Below are 24,286 nucleotides of genomic sequence, written 5' to 3' on the forward strand. Positions count from 1 at the left end.
TCATTCCAAACCTATAAGACTTTTTTTTATCTACTGTAAACAAATTAAGGCATTTTTCAAGTAATTCAAGAGCTTTCTTTGCACACAAAAAGTACTCTTGTAGCCTTATAAAATTAAGGTTGAAACACATGGATTAATTTAACGATGTTCTTTCTACCTTACTGGGCCTTGATTGTGGTAATTGTGTTGCTGTCTATGCAAGGTCAGAAAGCTCTTGGATTGCATCAGAAATATCATGAATTAATTTTTGTTCTGAAAATGACAGAAGGTCTTGTGAGTTTGGAACGACATGAGGGTGATTAATTAATAGCAGATTTTTTATTTTTGGGTGAACTATCCATTTAAGATTTCAAAACTCAAAACCGACCAGTACATAAAAAAAAACAAAACTTGGCAAAACTTATTTATTTAATTATGTTCGTTTTTTACACTTATTTGTAGGATATATAACAATTTATATTTTTTTGTTTTGCGTGTTTATGCAAGTAAACTTAATTTATTTTGTTTACAAACTTTTCAGAGTAATATTTGTCGCTCTGTTAGAAATAAATATGTAGATTTCATACATTTGGACTTTTTTTTTTAGCAACCATGAGTTGTAAATTCAAAGGTATTTAATTAAATCCCATTGTTGTTTTCAAATGTAGCTACTACTGGTAATTTTAAGACTATATACTCTTATAAATTACATACAATGATATATTCAAACTAAATTTCTTATCAGTACTGAAAAAAATGCTGTTGTTAATGTGTAATTTAAAATTTCAAAGAATTTCTCAATTTATTTAATAAAAGAGGGGTAATAGATGGTAATAACATTCAAAGATGCAGTATGATTAATGCATTTAAAATTATTCTTTTGGACCCAGAAAGTGAAAACAGTATCCAGATTTCGAATGCATTATGAGGACTGAACATTTAACGCAGCAACAAAACTTAAGTTTTGTTAAGGACTTAAGGAACCCTGGGTATTAATACTTGTATGGCTAATATAATGTAAATGATATCTCTTACTAAAATATAAAGTAGAAACCCCATTAAAAATGTACATTATTTTAAATATCCACATTGTTCTAAACATATGTTTGAACTATGAGGGGCATCATTATCTTGATGACATGAAATTGTTGCACTTGTTGAGCTTTTGACACTACCTGTTGCTGTTTTTACCGTAACACAAAAAACCCCAGACACAAATAAAATACTGATAGGATGCCCACAGCTAAGCACAGGCTTAACTTAAATGCCGTACCATTGATTTTTCCCCACAAGGAGTCTAAACGTCAGATATTGAGTGAAAACCACGCTGAGAAACTCCTTTAGTGGCCGCAGCGTCATGACAAGTGTCGGCATGTTTACATCCTGCCAGGATGGGATCTAGCATTTCTTGTCTCTGCCATTTGTAAGATCTTTCAGTAGCTGTTGTCTACTAAAAGCATCAGAACTAAAGTGAGAGAGAACAAAGATGCAGGTCTTCAAGAAGTTTTATTTATCCACAGGCATCTTCCCATTCTTTTCTTCAGTGAAGACTTACATTGTTTCTCATGTTGCCCTTCGACTGAAAAGTACAACCAAAAGCCACACTATGTGGCATTGTGTCAGTATTTTATTTTCTGAGTTGTGTTGTGGCATAAATAGCAATAGGTAGCGCCAGTAGCTCACCGAGTGCAACCATTTGACGTCATCAAAATAATATTGAGTGAAATCAATAGTCCGAAATATGTATAAAATGATGTGGACATCTTTTATGGGTTTTCTACTACAGATTTCAGTAAGAGAAGTCCACTTCCAGAACAAAAATTTACAGATAATATACTCACCCCCTTGTCATCCAAGATGTTCATGTCTTTCTTTCTTCAGACGTTTTTCTCCATATAATGGACTGATATGGTGCCCCGAGTTTGAACTTCCAAAATGCAGTTTAAATGCGGCTTCAAACAATCCCAAATGTGGTTGTAAACGTTTGGTTATTTTCATAAAAATAATACAATTTAAATACTTTTTAATCTCAAACACTCGTTGTGTCTTGCTCTGCCTGAACTCTGTGTATTCTGGCTCAAGACAGTTAGGGTATGTCAAAAAACTCCAATCGTATTTTCTCCCTCAACTTCAAAAATGATTCCAAAATCATCCTACATCGCTGCAGAAGTACCGACCCAGTCTTTGCAAAGTGAACATGCAAAGATGATCAAACACTCTTAACAAAAAAGGTAAAACAGCGATATAAGACAATTTTGAAGATGAGGGAGAACATGAGATGGGAGCTTATCGACATACCCTAACTGTCAGGGAGAGTAAGACAAGACAAGCGTTTGAGATTAAAGAGTATATAAATTGTATTATTTTTATGAAAATAACCAACCGTTCCGCTAGATAAGACCCTTCTTCCTCGGCAGGGATCTTTAAAAACGCATTTGGGATCGTTTGAAGCCGCATTTAAACTGCATTTTGGAAGTTCAAAATCGGGACACCATAGAAGTCCACTATAGGGAGAAAAATGCTGAAATGTTTTCCTCAATTTCTTTACGACTGCAGAAAAAAAGACATGTTGGATGACAAGGGGGTGAGTACCTTATCTGTAAATCTATGTTCTGGAAGTGGACTTCTCCTTTAAGCCATACGAGTCTTAATCCCCAGGGCTCCCTTTAAGTTGAGCTAGTTGGAATTTTTGCTTTAAAACACACTCCACTGACTGTTTTGTATGTTGTCAGGTATCTGAACTCAGGCAGCAGCTGCGTATTCGTGGTCTCCCTGTGTCTGGCACTAAGACGGCGCTCATAGAGCGACTGCGGCCCTTCAAAGACTCCAGCTGCACTTCTCCAGCCACTTCCACAGATGTCAGCACAGCCGCATTCCCCGTGACGCCCACCGGATCGCTGTCGTCATACCAGTCGCACGGTGCTGGCTTCTACCCCTTCTGCAGCAGCGGCTCCACACCGCCCATCTCTCCAGCCTCATCCGATCTCTCCGTCAGCGGATCACTGCCCGACAGCTTCAGTGACGTCACCATGTCCTCGCCGCAGTTCGGCCTGCAGCCGTCGCCGGCCCAGCTGAGCGCAGACGAGGGCGCGCTGGGACCAGACGCAGAGAAGGACAAGATGCTGGTGGAGAAGCAGAAGGTGATTGAGGAGCTGACGTGGAAGCTGCACCAGGAGCAGAGGCAGGTGGAGGAGCTGCGCATGCAGCTGCACAAGAGGAAGCGTATGCAGGACTGTCCCGCCCCGCCGCCACCACCGCCGCAGCACATGATGCATCTGCAGCCTCCTGTGCAGATGCAGCAGTTCTACGGCGTGTCCGTGAAGCAGGAGCAGGTGGCGTCCAGCTGTCCTCTGGCTGCCAAGCAGATGAAAAGCAGCGCGAGCAGCAACTGCATGGCTCACTGCGATCTACACACTGCGCCGCACTGCATGGAGCCGCCGTCGTCTGGAAGTCCCGCCGGGCTGTCTGCGTTCCTGAGCCCTCAGTGTTCTCCTGAAGATTCGCCTGTCACCAAACCCTCCAGCAGCCCCTCATCACCCGGCCAGCCGTACCTGCTGAGAGACTCACACACGCTGCCTCAGAACGCAAGCAGAGCCACACGCAACATACAGGTGATCATGCACACATCTGCACACGCCTCTTTATACTCACATTGAGTTCTATAGCAATTTATACAATACAGATTGTTTCAAAGCAGTTATAGACAAGAAAATAGTGATTCAGTAATGCAAACAGAATTCAATTTATCTGTTCATTCATTCACAACATGATTATTATAGTTAACTACAACTAAAACATTACTTGAAATAAAATAAATCTTAACTGAAAATAAATATATAAAAAACTTCAGAGTGAGTTGCCAAAACATTTCTCGTTTTTATTCAGTTTAACTTAATGTACTAAAATAAAAAAAATAAATTAAATTAAATAAAATGAAAAATAAAATTTGCACAACAAAAAAGGGCACAACAAAACTATTAACATTTTAAATAAAAGTAACATGAAAACAGAAATGATAAAAATCTAATTCTAAATAATAATCTAATAAATAAATCAAAATAATTTATTATAAAAAAATTATGTTTAAAATAAATGCTTATTATTTGACAAACTATTGTTTGCTAAATCAGTCATGACTGACATAAACAAAATTATAATATTAGAGATTATTGTATACATTATTATACCTATAGAAGCAAGGTTAATTCAAGTTGTGATATTAATAAATTAATTATTTAAACATATTTATATCTGCTAAAATACTTAATTTTGAAAGTGTATTTATTTACTTGATATAATATTGTTTAAAGTTTAATAACAATAGTAATAATATAAAGTCAGTTTAATTTCACAAATGCTTAGTATGCCTTCCTGAAAACATGACATTTTTAAATTATTAATATTATGATTTTTTATTATTCATATATATTGTTATTTAAACATTTTGATGATATTTAAAAAAAAAAAAAAAAAAAACTTTTATTATGAAAAATATATTTAAATCATTTTGATGTGTACTTTCACGTGTTGAAGATTTAACCAAAACAAGTTAGTTTTAACATAATACTTGTGCAACATTTTATTGTAAAAGTCAGTCAAATTTTAGTTAAACATATCTGTATAGCACTTTTCACAATATACATAATTTCCAAAAAGCTTCATGTGAAATCATGAATGGTTATAACATCTTAATATTATGCCTTATAGTCGCATTTATCCAATTAGAGCTGGACAATAATATAGTTAGAAATGAAATTAGATGAATTTGTAAAAGATTCTTCCTGTTCTTCATCATGGATACTGAGGTTTGTCATTATAATGACTGGAGTCTCTTTTAGTTACAGCAGAAGAGCGCAGGACAGCCGGCGAGTTGCTCGTTTCCGTCAGATCAGAGAAACCTGCAGCCGCTTTACCATCACAGTCCATCAGAGAACAACATCAGCGCCAGAGGATCCACCAAAGCCAAGAGCGGCAGCATGCAGCAGAAAGTATGTGAAGAAATCAAACTCGCTTATCTAATTCATCACTCACAAAAACTCGCCTCAAAATAAAACACATTCTGATCTGCTCCTGTAACAGTAAGTCTCAATTCCACTGGGCTTCTGTTAAAAGAGGTTTCAATCATGTTTTATTACATCAGTCATCCGTCTCAATCAATGAACAATAGATTTTTAATGTTTCTCAAAGAAGTCTCTTCTGCTCACCAATGCTGCATTTATTTCAAATACAGTAATATTGTGAATTATTTACTACAATTTTAAATATATGCTTATTATGTAAATATATTGTAAAAAGTAATTTATTCCAGTGATCAAAGCTGAATTTTCATGCATTACTATTCAAAAGTTTGGTGTCAATGAAAAAATAAAAAGACAAGGATATAATGTTCTATTTAAGCTATTTTAAACAGTAATAATATTTTGCTATTTTACTATATTTTTGATTAAATAAATGCAGCCTTGGTGAGCAGAAGAGATTCTTTCAAAACATTAAAAATCAAATGATCATGTGATGTCTGCACATGCCCACACACAGACTCTCTCACAGCATCTGATGTGTTTATTGTCATTGGGTCAGAGGTCATAGGTCACGCCGTCCTGCTGAGGAAGCGTCTGATAGATTCGGTGCTGCCGCACACACACACACACACACACTGATCAGAGAGCTGGGCTCCTCTGGCTCATCAGAGGTGTAACGTTTGGCCCTGTCTCCTGTAGGAGGCTCTGTCTCTCTCTCCGCGGCACGTTGAGCCCAAGTCTCCCACATCCAGCACTGCCTTCTGTAGCGCAGATCCTCCTGCCTCCGGCAGTAAAGGGCCGCCGTGTTATGAGGATGCTGTGAAACAGGTAAAGCAGCTCAGGATCGGCTCATGCGCTCTCACGCCGCTCACGCTCTCAGAGCTTCTGCCTGCGTCTCTACAGCTTTACTGACAGCGGTCGCTCCGTCAAAACACACAGAGCTGCATTAGTGCACTGCAGGGATTCCCAAATGCTTCTGTCAGCTAATTTATTATTATTAAGTATTATTATTAAATAATAACAGTCTTCTGATGCATGTTAGACTCACATACAGTGATGATGAAAACACCGAATCATGAGCTGATGGCTTGAACACAGGGCCACACTTCACTCTGAAATACGCAGCACATCACAATATGCACATATTGAACTAAATCACAGATTTTGATTTGATGCAATCACTGATTATCATGCAGCCCCATTGATGTATTCTGATTTTACATACAATATAGCATTTTATCAACCCAGGATCTCTATTTGGGAAACCCTGTTGTGCTTTCTAGAGATTATTGTCCTTGAAATCGCCTGCAAAAAGAAACATTTGCCAACAAGTCTGAGCATAGCCAATTTTGTATGCACATTTGAATGCCGTCAGCTACAAAATCTGTTCATACATTTAACACTCAAATAACCCTCATAATGCATTCAAAATCTGTGTACTATTTTCATATTCCATGTCTGTTGGGACCCAAAGAATTTTTATTTTATAAAAGTGTCAAAATTTAGTATTTTTCAACTAAAACTATATTAGATGTGATCAGCAATGTCTCATTAATTAGTTAATGTAAAAAAAAAAAAAATCAGCATTTTTTGTTATGTAATGTTATTACCATGTTATTACTGCATTTACCCGTTTTTAAATTAAAAAATGTTGAAAAATTCTTTAAAATATTAAATTACACATGAATCACACTTAAAAAAGAAGATATATATATATATATATATATATATATATATATATATATACACAACATCAAAACAACAAATGAAAATGCTGCAGTGGTTCATTAATAGACATACATATTCATTTCTAGCAACAAAATGCAGTCCCAAAAGTGAGAGAGATATCAGGAATTACAAAAATTACTAAAGTTTTCACACACTAAAATAACTTCATAGATTGTTTTACAAAAAGTATTTTTGACACTAATGGTACTCCATATCAGAGGTCGCGTTAACCGAAAATTGTCCGTTTTGACGGAATTATTTTATCAGTGACAGAAAAAACAGAAAGCCTTCCGTCACTTTGACAGATTACACTGAGGGTGATCTATTGTAACTTGTAACTGTAATTCCCACCCCTGTCCAGTTGGTGGCAAGTGCGCTCCAGTGTGTCAAAATGCATAATCCTATCATCCTGTAGGTTTATAATTAAAAATGAAAATGTGATCAAAAATAAAAGCAATTAAATGTGTTATTATAATTACAATATGAAAATTAAAATGACAGGAAAAAATAGATTATGACAAAATTTTTACAACCGTCAGTCAAAATGACGAACAATGTTAAAGTCTAACGCAACCTCTGCTCCATACATACCCGGATCAAAATGACCCGAATGTGAAACGTTTTTTTAAACAGTTATATCTCTTTAAAAAAAAGGACTGTATTCAATCTGGCACACATAAAGGATGTATATGTTGAGGGTCTTAAAGGGACAGTTCACCCAAAAATGAAAATTATCCCATGATTTACTCACCCTCAAGTCATCCTAGATGTATATGTATATGTTATATTAAAAAAATGTCCTGGCTCTTCCAAGCTTTATAATGGCAGTGAATGGCCGTTTTAAAGCCCAACAAAGTGCATCCATCATAAAAAGTGCTCCATATGGCATTTATTGAGACTTCAAATCTCAACAGCCATGCACTGCCATTCTAAAGCTTTGTCAGAGCCAGGACATTTTTTAATATAACTGATTGTATTCATCTGAAAGAAAGCCATACACGCCTAGGACGGCTTGAGGGTGAGTAAATCATGGGGTAGTTTTTATTTTTGGGTGATCTTTCCCTTTAAGGCATTTGAAAACTTTCGATTCCTTTCTAAAAACGATGCCTATTTTTATGCATCTCTTTCGGATCAAAGCAGACCTGAATGCGTTATGAGGGTTAAAGCAAAGGCATGGAATGTGTCACAAATGTGCTGACAGCATCAAATACTAACACGACTAATTGATCCTATGATGTTGTTACAGCAAATGTCACGCAGCCAGCAGATGGATGAGCTTCTTGACGTCCTCATCGAGAGCGGAGGTGAGTCGCTCCTCATTAGCTCATAGAATAGTTCACGCAAACATTTAAATTCTGTCATCATTTACTCAATCTCAAGTTGTTCCAAACCTGGATGAGTTTCTTTCTTCTGTTGAACACAAAAGATTATGAAGAATATGGGGTTACCAAACAGTTGATGGTAGCCACTGATTTCCATACTAGTCAAGTCAGCAGGGACCATAAACTGTTTGGTTACCAACATTCTTCAAAATATCTTCTACAGATTTGGAACAACTTGATGGTGAGTAAATGATAACAATATTTTCATTTTTGGATGAAGTGTCCCTTTAACCCTAAACGAAACTTTAACAAGGCCTCTTATTTCACCCAGTAACCGCCCAGCTGTTATTGACTATTAAAGTCACTGTTTCTGGTGTCATTGTCTTGTTTTAAAGAAATGCCAGCTAACGCCAAAGAAGAGAGGTCTCCTGTAACCAAAGTTGTGCCTCACCTTACAGTTTCGCCCAAGTTCCACCGACACTACAGTCACATGTCGCCCTCCATGCTCGCGTACGATCACGCGGCGGCTCACGGAGATGCTCATCTGGAGGCGCTGCTGAACCCCATGAACCGGACGCAAGGAGACGCGCCGATCCTGAAGATGCCCGCTGAGGACGGACGCTTGGAGGAGCCGGGCGACGGATTCAACAGCCGCGACATGATGGACACGCCCGTATCACCCACGGCCGGAAAGATCTCGGCGGTCGCCGCCGAGGGTCACGGCCTCGGAATGACCTTCGCGGAGTCGCCGTGGGAGACGATGGAGTGGCTGGATCTGACTCCACCCAGCTCCGCCACCGCCTTCCACAACGGCCTGCCTCCGTCCGGGCCGAGTATCTTCAACACGGAGTTCCTGGACGTGACCGACATCAGCCTGAACTCGGCCATGGACCTGCACCTGGAACACTGGTGAGGAAAAAACATCACGTCCACATCCAGATCTCCAGATCCAGCTCTGACGCTCCAGCAGCATAGTGTTTAATACTGTTTATCACGTTCCATCAAAACTTGAATTGTTCTGACTGTGGATTCTGGCAAAGAATGTTTTGATTACTGGAAACAGAAAGACGCTCCAAGTGGAATTGGATTCAAACAGAGACATCCGTACCATCCGTCTGTAAATATACGAAAACAACTCAATACTTTTTTTATTTTGTCTGCACATTTGTGGTGTGGGAAAAACACGTATTAATGCATCACACTAGTATATCACGTGTACTCTCTTGTGCTGTTGTAAATATGAATTCACACTTGCACCTTGAGCTTACCATAGAATGTGTCACACTTTTTATGAACATTTCATTCCTTCCTGTCATCGTCAAGTCATTAATTTATTTAGAGAGCGCAAACCTTTGGCTTTTACATGTGATATGGAAGCATGTTTCCGTCATGAGATTAAAAAAAAAAAAAATTGTGACTTTTTCTCTAAAGTCTGAGTTTACAATTTTTCTCGTAATTGAGTTCATATTTACAATTCCAACGTTGCATTTTGCAGTTCTGTTCTTTTCATCTTGTAATTCCGACTTATATCTGGCAATTCCCATTATCTCACAATTCTAATTTTCTCTCATAATTCCAAGATTATATCTTGCAATTCCAACTTTCAATCGCTTATATCTTGCAATTCTGACTTCCCATCTCATAATTCCAACTTTCAATCTCACAATTCCGAGTTTATATTTTGCAATTCCAACTTTCTCTCACAATTCCAAGGTTTTATATTGCAATTTCGACATTGTCTCGTAATTCAGAGTTTATGTCTCGTAATGCAGAGTTTATATCTTGCAATTCTGACATTTTGTCATATAATTCCATATTTATGTTTCGCAATTTCCACATTGTCTCGTAATTCTGAGTTTATATCTTGCAATTCTAACTTTCTATTGCATATATCTTGCAATTCTGACTTTCTCACTATTCTGAGTTTATACCTTGCAATTCCGACTTTATATTTCGGAATTCTGACTTTCTATCTCATATTTCCGAGTTTATCTCTCGCAACTCTGTATTTATATCTCATAATTCTGACTTCCTATCTCAAAATTGCAAGTTTATGCCTCGTAATTCTGAGTTTATATATCACAATTCCGACATCCGGTCTCATAATTCCAAGTTTATATCTCACAATTCTAAAATTGTTTTGTAATTCCGAGTTTATATCTCACAATTTCGACATTCTGTCTCATAATTCAAGTTTATATCTTGAAATTCCGACATTGTCTCGTAATTCCAAGTTTATGTCTTGCAATTCTGGCTATCCTGGAATTGTGACTTTCTATCTTTTGGATCTTGCCATTCTGACATTCTGTCTTGTAATTCCGAGTTTAAATCTTGCAGGTTCCGACTTTCTATCTCGCAATTCTTAGGGAAAAAAATTACAAATTGTGAGAAGTAGCAAATACCTTTTTTTTTTTTTTTTTATTTCATTTCAGAAACAAGCTTCCATAATGTGATGCTCTACACAAAATCTCAACTCTTCAGTCATTGAAAAATTTGAACTGTATTTTAGAACGATCAAGCCTTGTAATCTCTGGTCAAAAGATCAAAGCAGATGAAGTACTTAAAGAACTTTCTCATATTTCGCTCATTTCTTTCCCCAAAGTCTGTTTTGAATTCTAGATTATTATTATTACTGCCACTTTTGTTATTTTGAACGTTCATTAGCTCTTTTTTTTATTGGTTGTTTTTATTATTTTTGGATCTTACTCTTCTGATGTATTTATTTCAACCTTTTCTTTTCATTGGCATATTTATACATATTTATGAGACATTCCTTTTCATTAAAAACAAAAGTTAGAGTAAACTTGCTCGCGAAAAGAAAGAGTGATTAAAACAATGTGACACCAGTGTGAAAACAAATCATGTTTACTATAGCATTCGGATCCATCATTTAATTGTATAAAATCATCCTCCCTTATCGATAGTTTTCAAATGACATGCACTGGTGACATTTTCTGACACACAAACAGTAGATTTTTAATACTGTCTGATTGATTTGTTGACTTATCGTCCCTGTTTCTCATTGAAACCTCACATTGTATAAATCGTAAATGACAATCAAAACGTCCTGAAGCAGAAGCAATACGTCACTAACTGTGATGCCCATTTTTACCAGCACTTGTGAAGAATGAAATCTAATATATAACTGTGAAACTGTACTGTGGCAAATTTGGGACCTGACTTTTTTAGATCTTTTGTTTTAAATAAAATCTTTAGTTTTAGATTTTAATACTGGTCACTGATTTCGCAGAGCAATTTTTATAAATAATATTTAGCTCACCAAAAGCTGTGAATAGACTTTTTTTTTTTTTTTTTTCATTAAATGTTTTTATTTTCTGGTTTCTAATCATATTTTGCGCCACTGAATGCTTTTGTACAGATCTTTACCGTGCCTTTTCTAGAGCCGTGAGGCCTTACAATAGAAATGAAACTCAAAGCATCATTCAGACAATCCATTTTTATATAAATACACTTTTGTAAGAAATAAACCCTGGGTTTTAGTTCACTGAATAAGCATTAAGGGCATTATAGACCAAGAACAAGCTCTGTTTTATATATTTAAGACACAGTAGAGTATAAAAGACTCTATTTTTACACATGAAAGTTTCAAACAGTACCTTTAATACAGCCAGCTAAGATATTAGGTCTATAATCAAGATGAATTGTGTGTAAAGTTTTATGTTGTGTAAAGAATGTCACATACTCCTGTAGATTTTATTTTTTTATGTTTGATATTGGCCAATGAACGGAGCAGCCCGGTAGAAGTGACTCTGCAATTTTGTATTTTTTCCCGTTATATAGTTTTGTTTTTTTATCGAATGTAAGCTGTGGTTCCTCCGATCCTAATGCCGCACAAATGTTCACTATTTCTCTTCACCTCTGTGGAAAATGGAGGTTTTGTTTTATTTCTTGTTCTTTCGTTTCTCCTGGGGAAAATATATACGTATGACAGAAAGCTTTTGTATTGCTTGGCCACTGAACAACGTTACAATATAAACTGTCCCAGTATTTGTCTCCACCGCTGTATTACTCTACCAGAGTTCAATAAACAAACATAAAACGAACAAACCGACTCCATCAGTCTTGATGACTACCAAAAAAACTCTTCCTTTTGAGCTTTTTAATGATTATTGTTTATACTGTCAGACTGTGTGCACTAGTAAATGATTTTTCGAAGAATATCAGAGTACGTTTTACAATAAAATGCAATATCGGTCTTCAACATTTCACATTCAATTCCACGTTTACTATAAATTTCTGAGTGATGAATAAATGTGAGACGATGAATGGCTGAGTATTGGTTTTATTCTAGCATTGAGCCCATCGTGTGTTCAGATCTAACAGAGCAGAATGACAATAAACCGCTGACCTGCAGGCAAACACGCTCATCATATTCATAACACCAGCTGATGTCCTCGTTAACCGTGACGTGTATAAGACAAAAAGCTGTCAGAGGTTAATATATATATATATATATATATATATATATATATAAACCTGAACCTGAACATATAGTACGCTGTATCCCTGCACATTTCCTTTTACAATTTTTACAGATTACTCTTCTCACCGTACACGTAAAATATTTTCACAGTGATTTTTTTTCTGTACATAGTTTCCACTCTGGATACAATATAATAATACACATCGCCCGTAAAATTATTTCACCCCACATTCGTGATTTGCCACGTGCACACTATTCTTTCTTAAACTGCATTTGAGGATTTTCTGCCGTGAAACCGGAGTAAGAAAGACTATTAACGAGGAAATGACATCAGCTTAGCTCAGACCTGGGCAAACTTGGTCCTGGAGAGTTTAGCTCCAACCCTGATAAAACTCACCTGTTTGTAGCTTTCTAGTAAACCTGAACACACTGATTAGCTTGTTCAGGTGTGTTTAATCAGGGCTGGAGCTAAACTCTGGAAGGACACCGGCCCTCCAGGACCGAATTTGCCCAGGCCTGTCTTAGATCAAAACATGACGCTCTCTGAACACTATCCGGCGCCTTATTGTTATCATACAATCAGATGTTTGATAAACGTTGTACGTAAGTGACCTATGGATGAATTATCGGCCGTATCCCACGCAAACTCATGCCAGATCCTCTGATAACATGCCGAAAGCGAGCTTGTGGGAACTTTGTGAATCCTCTATTTTGATGACGTGGAAATGAAAGGTCTGTATAAATACACATTTACAGTGATGAGCAGCGCCTGCATTCAGACACCAGACTGGATTCTCTTTGACAAAGTGAAAACCATTTGGATCATCGTGACATTATATTGCATATTGAGCGAGTAAAGCTACTTTAACACACGTCATTGATGCAGAACAACACCTTTGCATACCGATTCATTAAATAAAGAGAGAGTAACGTGATGTGTCTGTACACGTATGAAGAAAGACACCAGTACGGATGCGTTTCCTCTTATGATTCATTTTGGTAAGCACATCAACTTTATCTGATGGTCTTTGTCTTAAATGAGCAAATTCAAGTTTTGCTTCTTAATATTTTGAAATGATTCCACACACTCACTCACACACACATGCACACGAACGTAGCATGATGCAATGAACCCAAAAGGCTGTTTTGCTAAATCTGAAGCTTGTTTACACACCATGATGTAAATGGCTTTTAAATGAGAGCCGATTCTTATTGCACAAGATGTTTTTGGGGAAGTATTTCTCTTTAAACGCAATCACTTAAGTGAAAGTACAATTACGGTGTCTTGCAGAAATACTCAAGACCCTTAACCAGGACTCTCATTTCACAAACGAGGAACAAATCCTACACACAACGTTTGTTCTCCGACTCCGATTTTGCAAAAGCCACATTACAGCACAAAAAGTGGCACGAGTGTTTTAATGTGGCACTTTGAAATAGAGTTTCAGTGCTTTGAACTCTAGGGTCAAATGTTGAGAGCAGGATGTGCTGCAGTAAAATGCAGTGAAATGAGAGCTGGTGAAGGGCCGTGTGTTTCGTGTGAGGCGCTGTATGTACACCAAATGGTGGCCGGACCGTCACGTGTTCCCAACAGGCCGCTCACCATCAGTCCACATACATTGGCGAGCTGGGAGACGCCGGCATTTCACCCAGAATCCTGCAGACATAACTGGCCACGTCCACGACCCGCTCTTCATACATCAGGATGAACGGATGCTTCTGCAGGAAATACAGAAGCACAAACACATGTTTAGGGAACAAATCACTATTACAGTTCTAGACAACACAGATCATTATTTTCATGCTATAGTAAATACCCGATAAATCGCTGATTTTAAAATGCTACACTATTTTGTCAAATCACATTTATTTCTACAGCGATTTATACAATACAGATCATTTCAAAGCAGCTTCACAGCATTAAACAAGAAAATCACTGTTAATGTCAATGTTAATTTAATAAAATCAATATAATAATAAATATTATTAATACAATGCATCTTTTTTTTATTATATCCTTTCTAGCATTATTTATAATAATCAAAGAGTGAATGATAACAATAAAAATAAAGATAATGTATTGTTTTATATGTTTTATTGTAACAAAAACATCATCATTATGCAGAATAATAAAAAATTGAACAATAATAATAATAATATAATGCATTGTTTTTTCAATTCAGCTGAAAGCAGCTCTACAGAAGAAAATATTAGCATTATTGTTTAGCGTAATTCAATTTAAAGTTGATTCAATTCAGTTCAATGACTGTCAATGTTGCAAAATATTCTGAAATCTAATATTAAAAAAGTTAATTAAAAACAAACACTTAAAAAAAATGTTATTTGTTATTTGATTGTGGTAAATAACAGTAGCAGTATACATCAAATATCAGTGTTATTAAAATTTTTGATTATAAAAATTTTATGTAAGCAGCAAAGGTCAACAATGTGAAACAAGGATTTTGTAAATTAGCATGTACAATTAGCTGTAGTGCAAAAAACAAAAAAGACATAATAATAATAATAATAAAAAAATTAGGGCTATGAAAAGATTAATCGCATACAAAAGTTTGTCTAATATATGTGTACAGTGTGTAATTATTATGTGTATATATAAATAAACACAAATTAATGTATATAAGAGAAATATGTACAAAATAGTTTTATTTTTATATAACAAATTTTAAAAATATATAAGTAAATACATATACTTCTTAAATATATATATATATATATATATGAATGCTTATTATGTATTTACATATACATCATAATTACACACAATACACACATATATTAGGCAAACTCAAACTTTTATTTTGTATGCGATTAATGACGATTTATCTTTTGACAGCCCTATAATAAATATTTTATGTATTATTAGTTTTATTATAACAAAAACTGATATTTAAAAAAAAAAAAAAAAAATCTAAAATTGACCAATAACCAGATATTGGTCTAATATAGCATCCCTAAAAATTAAGTCAGGCATGCATTTTCAATTAAAAACTTTTTTCACATGAAATCAATATGTTCAAAGGCTGTTATTTAAACATTTAAACAAACGCAGGTTTGACATACCAGCAGTTCTCTGTACTTTGGCCTTTTTGACTCGTCCTTTGTAAGGCTGGAAGACACATGATCAAACAAATACATGTCACATGACCAGGTTAGCAAAGAAACATGCTTGTTTTACACTCATATTCCTTCAAAGCACAGGAAAACAGCTCAGCCACATGTGAACGCACCATAGATTGACAAACTGGATGAATTTGGGTGAAAACTGCCTCTCCTCAGAGTTGCTGAGCTGCGGTGGGTCTCCCTTTACCACCTGCGTCAGCTGATCAAACACGCTGTTCCATTTGGGGTACGGGAAGCGTCCTGTCGCCAGCTCATACTGCAACACAAGCACATGTTGGAATGAATCGGTTGAGTGAATGATTCAATGACTCACTCATTAAGAAAGTGACACACTGCCACCTACTGCCGCTTTAGTATTGCTTTATTTAAAAAATAATAATAATTTCAATAATAATCTGAAATAGCATTAATTCCCACTTATTATCATTATTTATGCTCAATCAAAATATTTACTTCTAAAGCTTTCTGTAATCTCTATTCAATACTTTTCTCATTTAACAATAATAATTAAATTAATTTGCAGTTAATTCGATTTTGTAATCGGCACATTATTTAATTAATTTTTTTTTTTTTTATTTAATTGCTTGACAGTCCTAATTATTACATGATATATGTATGTGAGGGAGAAAAAGAGATAAGAGATACGAACCAGCGTGATTCCCAAACTCCACACATCCGAGCGGACGTCATAACCCTGTCTGGAGGCGCTGGGGTCAATCCGTTCGGGCTATAAAAACACAATAACATCATCATATGCTGTAAGTGCACATAATGTTTATTAGAGGAGCAGAATATGACGCTCACAGCCATGTACGGTCTACAGCCGGCATCTCTGGTCTTGGCGATGGAGTCGACCAGCTGCCCGCTGATGCCAAAATCGCACAGCTTAATGTTGCCGTTTCTATCCAGGAGAATGTTGGAGGGTTTGATGTCTGAAAAACACAGTAAAAGAACATTTCAAGCCTTCACTTCAGATTCTGACACCGAGCCTCTGAAAACTCACTGCAAAACCTGTATTCAAAATGCTAAAATTGATTTAATGGTGTAATTGCTTCAGCCAGCTGTAAATGTGTTGATGCTTGGCCACTCACCTCTGTGGATTATTTTCAAGTTTTCTTTCAAGTGATTCAGTGCTTTCACAGTCTACAAAAAAAAAAAAAAAAAAAAAAAAAAAAATGTCAGCTGAATGTGACTACAACAATAACAATAATAATAATGATGATAATAATAATAATAAACATATGATTTGTACAATCAATTATATTTAGGGGTGTGACGAGACACTTATCCCACGACACGAGACAGGGTTCATGAGACCGAGACGAAATGAGATTTTTAAACTTTTCTTAAGAAATCCTCAATGATGACATATATAGGGAAAATAGGGATAATATATTAATATGTTTGTCTTTCCAGGCGGAAGAGGATAAGCGTTACTATACATACAAATGTTAAGACACTTTTGTTTTGGGGTGTTTATACCCAAACTAAAAACTTTTATCCCAGTGCTTCTATTATTTAAATGTCTGTTACACAGAAATAATGATTATAATGTGGTTGAAAAGACTGTTTGTGTTGCTCTTTCTGCGTTCACATTTACCCCGACCCTCTGATTCATTAACATGGGCAGCAACAAAACGTGCTTCTCACGTGCAGCTCTAATGTAAACACCGCAAAACGTTTTGGGAGGATATCGTCACGAGATCTCGCGAGATATGACTGGTCTCGTCTCGTCACATCCCTAATTATATTAATAACAAAATTATTTATTATGTTTAATAAATTTAATTATAACAAAAATATTACAATAATTTATTATAATCATTACTTATAATAATTATTATCATTGTAGTTGTTAAAATTATTAATAAAAGTATATTATATATGTCATTATAAAACGTATTATTGTTATCATTATTTATAATAATAATAATAATAAGTATGTTTAATAAATTATTATAACAAAACAATATACATGTATTACATTTCATAAATTATATGTACATTTTGCTCTAATAACAAAAATATTATTATAATCATTATTTATTATAACAACAACAACAATAATAATAATAATAATATAATCAGTATTATAGTTAATAATAATAATACAAAATAAAATATATTTTATTAATTTTATTAAGAAAGTATTGTTATTATGAATAATATTGTTTTTACTACTAATAATAACCATTAAATATAAAAATAAAATGTTTGTTACATTAATAATAATAATAATAATAATAATAATAATAAATGTATGTTGTAAAAATCAGTTATATTATATTTTAAACATTTAATTATAACAAAATATTTTTATAATTGTTCATTATAATCATTACTTATAACAATAACTACTATTATTATCATCACTGTTTTTTTTTGTTGTTAAAATTATTATTATTATATTAGGTTATTACAAAAGTATTCTTGTTATTATGATTTATAATAATTATAAGAATATTATGTTTTATTAATTAAAACAATTATTATAATTATTATTTATAACAATATTAATGATAATAGTAATATGTATATTTAATAAATGTTTATAAAAATATAAACGTTTAAAATACTACTACTAATAATAATAAAATATGTGCATTATGTGTTTAAAATTATATATACACATCTTGTTCTAATAACAAATGTTATTATAATAATTATTTAGATTATTAGATTATTAATAATAATAAACAGTATTAGTAATACTTATATATTAATAATACAAAATATTTTTTAATTTACTATAAATGATGATCATTATTTAATATAATAATAAATTAATTTGTATTCATTAATTTTATTTAAAAAATACTGTTGTCAGTCTATAATATTGTTATTAATATTAATGATAATTAAATGCAAATTTGATTTTTTTTTAGCATACAATTTTGTTACAATAATAATAATAATACATATGTATGTATTATGTTTTATACGTCTCCTTATAAAAAAATATTATTATTATTATTACAATACATAAGCTTTTGTTAATATATGAGACCGGTGACTTACTGCTAATGTAATTTTGCCTAATATTTCCTCTGGAATGACATCATCTAATGCACAATATACATATTTGTAGAATTTGTCGAGGGAGGTAGACATTAGTTCCATACATATCCAGCAGTCACCCTGAAGACACAAATACAGTCCTGTTAGCAAATAGCAAATGCAAAAACAATCAATCAAGCATTGATGATGAGAGAAGAGCAGTGTGTTTGCGTCACCTCTCTGAACAGGGCTCCGTAGAACTGGACAATATACGGGCAGTCGCTGCTCCTCATCACTACATCTAAATCCATCAGAAGCTGTTTCTGCTCCTTCTCATCCACAGTGGAGCGAATCCGCTGCAGTGAAGGCAAGAAGACTGAGGTCAGATTCATCACAAATACCTGCTGACAGATTTAATGCGTGGATGATCAAACACAACCGACGCTCCTCAGAGATCCTCGTCATGTTTGATCCATGCAAGTATTTCTTAGCAGAAAATGGTCGAAATTATAATGAAAACCAGATCAGATTTTAATTGCTTATTTTCCACCCTAAAATTCTAATGTAGGTTTTTCTGAGTCTCACTCCAGCCACTGCAGTGATGCCTGTCTGACTCTAGGTGGTGCAATCACACATTTGATAATATTATGACAAACACATGGACTTGGTTTTAGTTCTATCAAATCTATTGGCCATGGTTTTTCTATAGTGCATTAGTGCCATCCACTTTTTCAACAACACTGGTTCCCAAAGTATTGTTCTGTTTTGCTTTATCAATAAGGATTAGAAAAAAACTCTTTGTTAAAGCGTAAAAGCCATAAACCAAACAGCTATGAGAAATTTGAAAATTGAAAATCAGACAAAAAGACAAAGATACCAGACTGTGAACTTTTTTGTGAACAGTTTCAGCAAGGAAAAGAACTACAATCTCATGAAGCATTGCAAACGACATCATCTATATATATATATATATATATATACATACATACATATAAAATATATATCTAAAATGTGTGTATGCATAATGAAAGGCTGTGGATCCTCTTTGCATTGTATGTATTATGTTTATTTATATCTCAGTCCTTTGTTTTGGATTATATGTTCATCCCTGTTTTCTTCTCACTCTTTTCTGTCTTTTTTTGGCGTTTTTATGCTGTTATTTAGATAGGACAGTGTAGTTGGACAGGAAGCGAAGTGGGAGAGAGAGAAGGGGGTGGGATCGGGAAAGGTCCACGATCTGGGATTCGAACTCGGGATGCCCGCAGCGCAACTGTGCTATATGTCAGCACACTAACAACGAGGCTATTGGCACCAACACTCTTTTCTGTCTTTAATCTTATCTAATTTTTATCTCAATTAAAAAAAAAAAATTAAAATACCGTAAAGAGACTGACTCAGTTACATCATTCATGGTGCTTCATGGGAGTGGGCAGAGCTAAAAATCTCTTTTAGTGCACTTTGCTCACCGTGACACTGATTGGTGGAATTTTCGGTACAACATTATGGGTAATGTAGTTTCTGACCATGAATTCTGCTATTAAACAATTATTTAAACAGAAATTAATTTTATATGAACTGATGGGTCCTTTAAAAGTTTATCACTTACTGCTAAAAATTAGATTCCCTAAGGAGAAAACGAATGGAGTTTCGGTACCAAAACATCAGTATCTAAAAGACTTTCTACTGTTTTATCATTTTAATAATTACAAAAAAAGGTGTATGAATTATTCCATTTTGATACTTCAAAAAGTGATTATAAAGCACATATAATGTAAATCACCTTGACAGCCATGATCTGTCCACTGGGTTTGTGCACCATCTTGTTGACGGATCCGTACGCTCCTCTCCCAATCTCCCCCAGGTCCTTGAGGTCCTCGGCCGTGAAGTCACAATGCTGCTCTGGAGAAATCTTCAGCTTCCCTGAGGACTCGATGCTGTGTGTCCGCAGCCGTTCTCTGAAACGCAAAAGTGGCACTTTTACACAGAGAAAAACAGCATAAATTGAACTGCCAAAATAATGACTGTTGCCACACAGTTTCCCAAACTCTGCCTATCTGTCATTGGTTGGTCAAACAGATAGTCCCACCCCCAATATCACACCATTGGCTGAGCCAGTGCTGGAGTGTCAGACTACAAACAGCCATGATTGATCCATGTTTTTAACACATTACTTACAGTTTCTCTGCATATTTAACATAAAAATGACACACGTGACCTTTAACGAAATATTAGCAGTGAATGAAATCTTAAATGCGATGCACTCACATGTGTGGATTCTGGAACGGAGGGTTAGCCGTCGTGATGGGGAGTCGTGCGGTCGGTTTGACTGGCGGATTCGCAAAGTTTAACTTAAGTGCTTTGCGTTTACCTGTAAAAGAGAAAAACGTTAACTTCAGATTGCTAAGGGTAATGAATACCTTTTTATGATTTGTATTTAAAAACAAAACATTTAAAGAATTTAATTTAACAGAAAACATGCAGAAAGAAAAGAATATGAATATAACTGAGAATCAAAATATGAGATGATTTCAGAAAACAGCTCAAACTGTGTGGCTTTTTAAAGAGAAGTCTGTTTATCTTCTGCAAGGACAAAAAGAGTAAACTATTTAGGGTATTTTATTTGTATGTCATTTTGGTCTTAAACTGCATCTGTAGCAGAAAGCACACTGGCGTTAAATGAAACAAATCATTATAACAGCACAGAAAATCTGCTTACTTTGGGTTACTCCAGACAGATTGATCTGAAATCCTAAAGAAAAAGAAAAAAAAAAAAATGCTGAAAATCCATGCAACTGATGATAAAGTTATGGATGCTTATTTGTGAAACAAAATAAAATAAACATTAAATTAAAAAAATAAAAAGGAAATTGTAACTTTTTATCTCATAATTCTGACTTTGTATCTCACAGTTCAGACAATTCTGAGATATAAACTCATTACATTTTAAAATACCTTTTTTTTTATGGTGGAAACAATATATATAGATATAAACTCGGAATACTCAGAACTGTGAGACAAAATGCAGCAATGACCTTTTTTTATTCTGAGGTGGAAACAAGCTTGCACATAAACTGAACTGATGATGGTGTAAATAAGTGTGTAATGTGTTTGTGAGCTGCTTTACCTGTTTCATTCTGACACCTCCAGCATGTATTGGAATCTGAATGAGGAGGGGAAATCATTCACTTACTAATAACACAAACCACCAGACCACAATCAGACTGGACCTGACCTGTTATGATCATCTTAAACCAAATACATGAGATATAAACGGCCACTATTAAACAGTCTTTGGGCTCCTGTAATACATTAGTATGCCCAAAATTGTCAAAAACTGACTAAATAAATAATAATAAAAAAAAAATCTAAATTAGAATTTGTCACATACATAGTATCAGGGTTATTATAGTTAACTGAAACTAAAATCATAAAAAAATAATAATAAATAAATGCATGCATACATACATACATACACACACACATAAAAAATAAATGCTTGAAATAAAATAAATAAATAAATATAAAAAATAAAATATAAAAAATAAAATTGATTTATTTCAGCTAGCATTAACTAAAATAAAAAAATAATTATAGACATATCTAAAAATAACAAAAAAGAAAACGAAAAAAAAAAAAATCACATCATAAAATACTAAAACTTTAAAAAATTAACACACGTAAACACACGGAATATAAAAAATTTAAATCAAATCCAAAATATTAACAAAAATATAATTAATAAAAATGACAAAACATATAAAAATACAAAAACTTCAAAATTAATATGGAAATAAAACATCAGTGATATTACACTAACACTGAATAGAGTGCAGTGAAATACTTTTTTCACTTAAAGGAGAAGTCCACTTCCAGAACAACAATTTACAAATAATTTACTCACCCTCTTGTCATCCAAGATGTTCATGTCTTGAAGAAATTATGGTCTTTGAGGAAAGCATTTCAGAATTTTTCTCCATATAATGGACTTTGATTGTTCCCCCCCATTTTGAACTTCCAAAATGTAGTTTAAATGTGGCTTCAAAGGGATCCCAGCCAAGGAAGAAGGGTATTATCTAGCGAAACAATTGGTCTTTTGGAAAAATAAAAATTTGTATACTTTTTAAGCACAAAAGCCTGTGTAGCACAATGCTCTGGGATGCGCGTTCATTACGCTACGAATCACGTCTAAGTTCATTGTTTGTGTACTCTGGCTCAAAAAAGTAGAGTATGGTGAAAATCCATCTCATTTTCTCCTACAACTTCAGAATCGTCCAACATTGTTGTACCTTTTTGTTTGTAAACAGCGTTTGACTTGCTTGCACTTCCTTAGTCTTTGCGCGTTCGCTTTGTAAACACTGGGTCTGTCGTGACCTTTCAACATGATTCAATAGTATGTAGCGTCGTGGACGCGCATCCCAGAGCCTGTGCTACACAAGCTTTTGTGCTTGAAAAGTAAACAAAATTTTAACTGCATTTAAACTGCATTTTGGAAGTTCAAAATTGGGGCACCAATGAAGCCCATTATATGGAGAAAAATTCTGAAATGCTTTCCTCAAAAACCACAATTTCTTCAGGACTGAAGACAGAAAGACATGAACATCTTGGATGACAAGAGGGTGAGTAAATATTTAGTAAATTGTTGTTCTGAAAGTGGACTTCTCCTTTAACCTACAAACGAAATATCCACAACTTATATATGAATATCAATTAGAACTATCATTTATCTATAAAACATCAGTACTGATTCTATTACAGTGGTGATAAAGAGCAAGAGTCGTGTAGAGAAGCCTAGCGAGCTGTCTACATAGCGCTTTGGGCCACCAGAGCAGCACATCTAGCATGGATATGATGCCTAGAAAGGCTGCATGAGCCACTGCACAGGCCTACAGCCTCAGTACAACACACCAGCTCAAACACCAGCAGTACAATCTCATACAGACGCTTATGAGAGACATTATCATGGAGCTTCGCGTTCATGTGACACTGTAAACACTGAAGCATCGGCGCGGGAGCGCGCGGCCTAAACGCGTTCCGCTGCGTTCGCGCCGCACCAGTGAATAACGGCTCATTAGCCGCTTCACACTGTATTTGTGTCTCTTACCCTGCATGTTGCTCATTGTCGTTAAGTGTTGCGTGTGTAAGGCGGATCCCGCAGCGCTAGTTGGTGAATTGGTGCTGGGACTGGGAGTCGCCATTGTGGATCTGTTTGATTCCAGCAGCGGCTCTAGCGGCTGCAATGAGGCGGATTGACCCTTCGGACACTGGATTCACGCTGGACACTCAACACACGCGACTACTGCAGCGAACCGACAGGCTTTCCGCACCCCATTCGGTTAAGTTTAGAAGCGAGGGGGTTAAACGGTCGTAAGGCGGGACAGAACAGCCAGCTTCAGTTAGCAGTAACGGCACCTCAGTCTTTCGCTGCTGAGCGCCAGCGCTGGCTTTGGGGTTGCCAGGTGCACGATAACTCCCCGCTCAAGGGGGATTCGTGAATCGAGGGTCATCCAAGAATCACAAAAAAATTACATTTATGTGAAATAATAAAATATTAAATTAAAAAATAGACGTTTATATGTCAAAATACAGTATATAAAAAAAATAATATACATACATATATATATATATATATATATATATATATATTAATTAAAAACAAT

At 35.0% G+C, this 24,286-nt stretch overlaps 2 protein-coding genes across 6 annotated transcripts in view; one reads left to right on the forward strand and one right to left on the reverse strand.

Annotated features, from left to right (window-relative positions):
• Window positions 1-9,469, forward strand: part of myocd (myocardin) — a 35,174-nt gene extending 25,705 nt beyond the window's left edge. The window contains exons 10-14 of one of the 4 annotated variants that reach the window (XM_051124003.1): window positions 2,712-3,590; window positions 4,818-4,967; window positions 5,697-5,825; window positions 7,972-8,029; window positions 8,443-9,469. In XM_051124003.1, the coding sequence (XP_050979960.1) occupies window positions 2,712-3,590; window positions 4,818-4,967; window positions 5,697-5,825; window positions 7,972-8,029; window positions 8,443-8,960 (1,734 nt within the window). In that variant the 3' untranslated portion in view covers window positions 8,961-9,469. The remainder of the gene's footprint in view (window positions 1-2,711; window positions 3,591-4,817; window positions 4,968-5,696; window positions 5,826-7,971; window positions 8,030-8,442) is intronic. The other 3 variants (XM_051124004.1, XM_051124005.1, XM_051124006.1) reach the window with 3 other exon arrangements.
• Window positions 9,470-11,345: 1,876 nt separating this feature from the next.
• map2k4b (mitogen-activated protein kinase kinase 4b) lies at window positions 11,346-24,063 on the reverse strand. 2 transcript variants are annotated; one of them, XM_051124007.1, is made up of 13 exons: window positions 23,731-24,063; window positions 21,754-21,789; window positions 21,346-21,378; window positions 20,895-20,997; window positions 20,410-20,584; window positions 18,866-18,985; window positions 18,651-18,770; window positions 16,724-16,775; window positions 16,437-16,564; window positions 16,282-16,359; window positions 15,740-15,888; window positions 15,573-15,618; window positions 11,346-14,210 (listed from the first exon to the last, which is right to left on the reverse strand). In XM_051124007.1, exons 1-13 carry the CDS (start codon window positions 23,822-23,824, stop codon window positions 14,097-14,099), a joined length of 1,248 nt encoding a protein of 415 aa, XP_050979964.1. In that variant the 5' UTR covers window positions 23,825-24,063; the 3' UTR covers window positions 11,346-14,096. The 2 variants fall into 2 exon arrangements, with proteins under 2 accessions (XP_050979964.1, XP_050979965.1); XM_051124008.1 differs by lacking the exon at window positions 21,346-21,378.
• Window positions 24,064-24,286: the final 223 nt, after the last annotated feature.

This window comes from Labeo rohita, chromosome 12 (genome assembly GCF_022985175.1).
Source record: "Labeo rohita strain BAU-BD-2019 chromosome 12, IGBB_LRoh.1.0, whole genome shotgun sequence".
Classification (NCBI taxonomy): domain Eukaryota; kingdom Metazoa; phylum Chordata; class Actinopteri; order Cypriniformes; family Cyprinidae; genus Labeo; species Labeo rohita.